The sequence below is a fragment of the Anarrhichthys ocellatus genome, unplaced genomic scaffold (assembly GCF_004355925.1).
Source record: "Anarrhichthys ocellatus isolate YVR2014 unplaced genomic scaffold, GSC_Weel_1.0 scaffold5683, whole genome shotgun sequence".
NCBI classification, from domain to species: Eukaryota; Metazoa; Chordata; class Actinopteri; order Perciformes; family Anarhichadidae; genus Anarrhichthys; species Anarrhichthys ocellatus.
In genome coordinates this window covers 1-3,336 of record NW_022285657.1, presented here as the reverse complement: position 1 = coordinate 3,336, position 3,336 = coordinate 1, and the positions used below count along the sequence as shown (strand labels likewise).

The 3,336-nt window shown below is 48.3% G+C and overlaps 1 protein-coding gene across 2 annotated transcripts; it reads right to left on the bottom strand.

Moving 5' to 3' along the window:
• Positions 1-19: 19 nt before the first annotated feature.
• Positions 20-3,319, bottom strand: LOC116379979 (6-phosphofructo-2-kinase/fructose-2,6-bisphosphatase-like). Of its 2 annotated transcripts, none has more exons than XM_031841934.1 (2): positions 2,851-3,319; positions 20-232 (listed from the first exon to the last, which is right to left on the bottom strand). In XM_031841934.1, exons 1-2 carry the CDS (start codon positions 2,930-2,932, stop codon positions 90-92), a joined length of 225 nt encoding a protein of 74 aa, XP_031697794.1. In that variant the 5' UTR covers positions 2,933-3,319; the 3' UTR covers positions 20-89. The 2 variants fall into 2 exon arrangements, with proteins under 2 accessions (XP_031697794.1, XP_031697793.1); XM_031841933.1 differs by lacking the exon at positions 2,851-3,319 and adding an exon at positions 1,539-2,071.
• Positions 3,320-3,336: the final 17 nt, after the last annotated feature.

The window sequence follows — 3,336 nt, the reverse complement described above, 5'->3', positions numbered from 1 at the left end:
CTCTGTAAGAACACGATGAAACAAAGAAGATATCTCTGTAAGAACACGATGAAACAACAACGTGATGAGTTTGAGGTTTGTGAGTGTAATCACTGTGACACAACACCTTTGGTCGTGACTCCGATCCAGTTCAGGTATCTGGTGAGCTTCTTAGAGATGTAGGTCTTCCCTCGGGCCGGGAGTCCCACCATCACGATCATGGTGGGGGAGTTGGTGAACTGGGGCACCGACGCTGAAACACACAGGAGGGTTATGTATATGTTATATCTTGTTACACCAGGCGTTCACGTTAACAAGAACGGACTGTCGCCGACACGGAGGCACAAAAACTGGAAACAGTTTTGTGTATCAGACCTTAGTTTCTTCAATCCTCAGATTGACCTGGTGACCCTTTGAAGGGGCCCGACCCTGAGCTCGGGACCCAGTGTACTAAACTAACTGTACGTAAAGTAGATAAAAGTAGCTACAACGGTAACACGTTGCTCTGACATTGATGCTTCATTGTCGAATAATATCATATTTAATAAAATATCAGTCACAGGAGACATTTCACTGAACAACATGTACTTTTTGCTGATAACACTGTTCATATTCTACTCAAGTAAAGGATCCAAGTACTTCTTCCACCACTGTTGAAGCATCTTTTGGGCACAGAAGAGAACCAAACCTGACCGGGTTTATCCATCTGAAGTGCATTTAAGATTTAATCGTTAAAACTGAGTTTCTCCACAAAGAATCACACAGAAAGCACCCGTTTAAATCTTTTGTTTGCCAGAAATGTTTTGGGAAATACGTCATTCAGCATAATCAACGACTAATGAACTAAAGAGATCCTAGAGGATTGAGACCAAAATTGACCATTTAGTGGACAAAGGGACTAAGAGGAGGCGCCTTTAATAAGATCTTCACATCAGGCCCAACACCACGTGTTCTCACGGTGGCCCTGTGGGGTGAACGTCCCTCCGGTCTCTCACAGAGAAGATCCTCTAAACAAACCAACACAGAAACGTTCCCTCTGCTGCTCCACTGAACCTCCATTCAAGAGTTTATTAAAGAATAACCCCTTGAGATGTAGCATCTCATTTAAGAGGTCATATAGACACACACACACACACACGCACACGCACACACACACACACAAACCCTCCACTGTTGTACAAGAAAACAATAAATGAACAAATCACATCAGCATATTAAGCACAAATTAAAAGCATAAAGAAGTTGATTTAAGATGAAAAAACAAAGATGTCCTGAAGCGATGGAAAGAGATGAAAGACCTCAGAGAGAGACGGAGGTTATTACGATCTAAAGGAGATCTGTTTTTGGGAAGAACCTGCGTCTGATTTTTTTCAAAATTCTGGGGGAAAAATAGAAATAGATGTGGAACACGTCTGGTGTGAAGTTAAACTGAGATAGAATAATGCACAAGTATCGACTTGTTACACTGAAGCGAGACGAAAACAAGCAATGTAGCAGTGTCAGGCTGTGTGTGTGTGTGTGTGTGTGTGTGTGTGTGTGTTAGTGTGTCTGCTACTCACAACCTCTGCGCTGGCTCATCCTGCTTTTCATCCACGGACCCCATGTCTTCTCCAGAGGATTTTGAGTGAGCATTCTTTGTGACATGGCTTCACCAGCCAAGTGTGTGTGTGTGTGTGTGTGTGTGTGTGTGTGTGCGTGTGTGTGTAAAACCTCTGTACTATGTGTGTGTGTGTGACAGGACGACGAGATAAAGAGACACTCTCCAGGTGAGAGAACTGATTGTGAACTTTCTCCCACGATGTCAGCTGTTGGTTGGGAAGGGTGGGAGGAGTTTGAGTCAGTGGCACACCTGATGGGAGCGTCTCTGATTGGTCGATTCAGCCGTCACTCTGTCAGAATGAGGCCGTCCACTAATCACTAACTGTAACTCTAAACTTTGCCCCAGCATGCGTACAGGAAGCGGAGTCGAGGGACCACGCTGAGCTGCTCCTTTATGATCATGTCAGATGATGTCGAATGTATCCTGTGTGTGTGTGTGTGTGAGTGAGGTTAGTGTGTGTGTGTGTGTGAGGTTAGTGTGTGTGTGTGTGTGTGTGAGGTTAGTGTGTGTGTGTGTGTGAGGTTAGTGTGTGTGTGTGTGTGTGTGAGGTTAGTGTGTGTGTGTGTGTGTGAGGTTAGTGTGTGTGTGTGTGTGTGTGTGCGTGTGTGAGGTTAGTGTGTGTGTGTGTGTGTGTGTGAGGTTTGTGTGTGTGTGTGTGTGTGTGAGGTTAGTGTGTGTGTGTGTGTGTGTGAGGTTAGTGTGTGTGAGAGAGATGAGGTTAACGTCCATCTGTCTGCTCTTAAAGCTTCCTGTTCAAACCTCACCTGTGCTCTGGCACCGCACGCGCCGCGCGGGTATCCCGCCCTTCCTGGACTCCATTAGTTTTCTTTAAGCAGAGATCTCATCGGACACGTGGGTCGCTCCTCGTAACACCACCCCATCCTCTCCCAAAATAACCGCCTGGCCCTCCTGACACCCGGGTCCCCGCGGAGCAGCCATGCTTCCTCGAGCGTGCAGACGTGTGCGCGCGTGCACGTGTGTCTGAATGAAACCGATTCAAACAGTACGTGTGTTTGTTTTTGTGTAGCGTCAGCACCGCTGGTGTAGCGGTCACGCTATAGCCACGCGCTCTGCTCATTAATCAATGAGAGTGATCAACAGTTTGCGTTACGGGGCCGCGCACGCGCACAGTCTCTCAAGCTGCGACACGAATGAATGAAAGAATGAGGAAGTGGGCTAGTTTATGCGTGCGCGCGCGCGTTTGTGTTACACAAATTGCTGTTTAACACGGACATGCGACCGTCGGCTGTGTGTGTGTTGCTGTCACTCACCGTGCGGCCGCTGGAACCGGAGCGCCCTCCACGCGGCCCCCTGCGGCTCGGTCAGCTCTTGCGTAATCGCCGCTCCGTTCATCCTCCCAATCTATTCTTGGCGGAGTGTGTTATAAGAGTGTGTGCGTGTAGCATGGGCAGATGTGTGTGTCGCTGCCTCCGCTCCGTTGCTGTGTGATGGTCGGTCGATGCAGGCAAGTTGCAGCTTGCCTAAATAGTCCTTAAAATGTGGTCGTCGTCCTCAGTGTGCTCCCTTTCAGTTTAGTATTCCTCCGGTCACACACACACACCATCTGCGTCAGGGAAACTAGTTGTAACCCGTCGTTACCGAATGTCCTTCCTCGATGACAACAAACCGCTCTAACTGGTCTCTGCTCAAATAAATGTTCCCATCATCCACCACGCCTCTCCTCCGTCCTCTGGGGAGCTGCTGCCAGCAGCACTGATGCTGCGCGCACACTCTGTGTGTGTGTGTGTGTGTGTGTG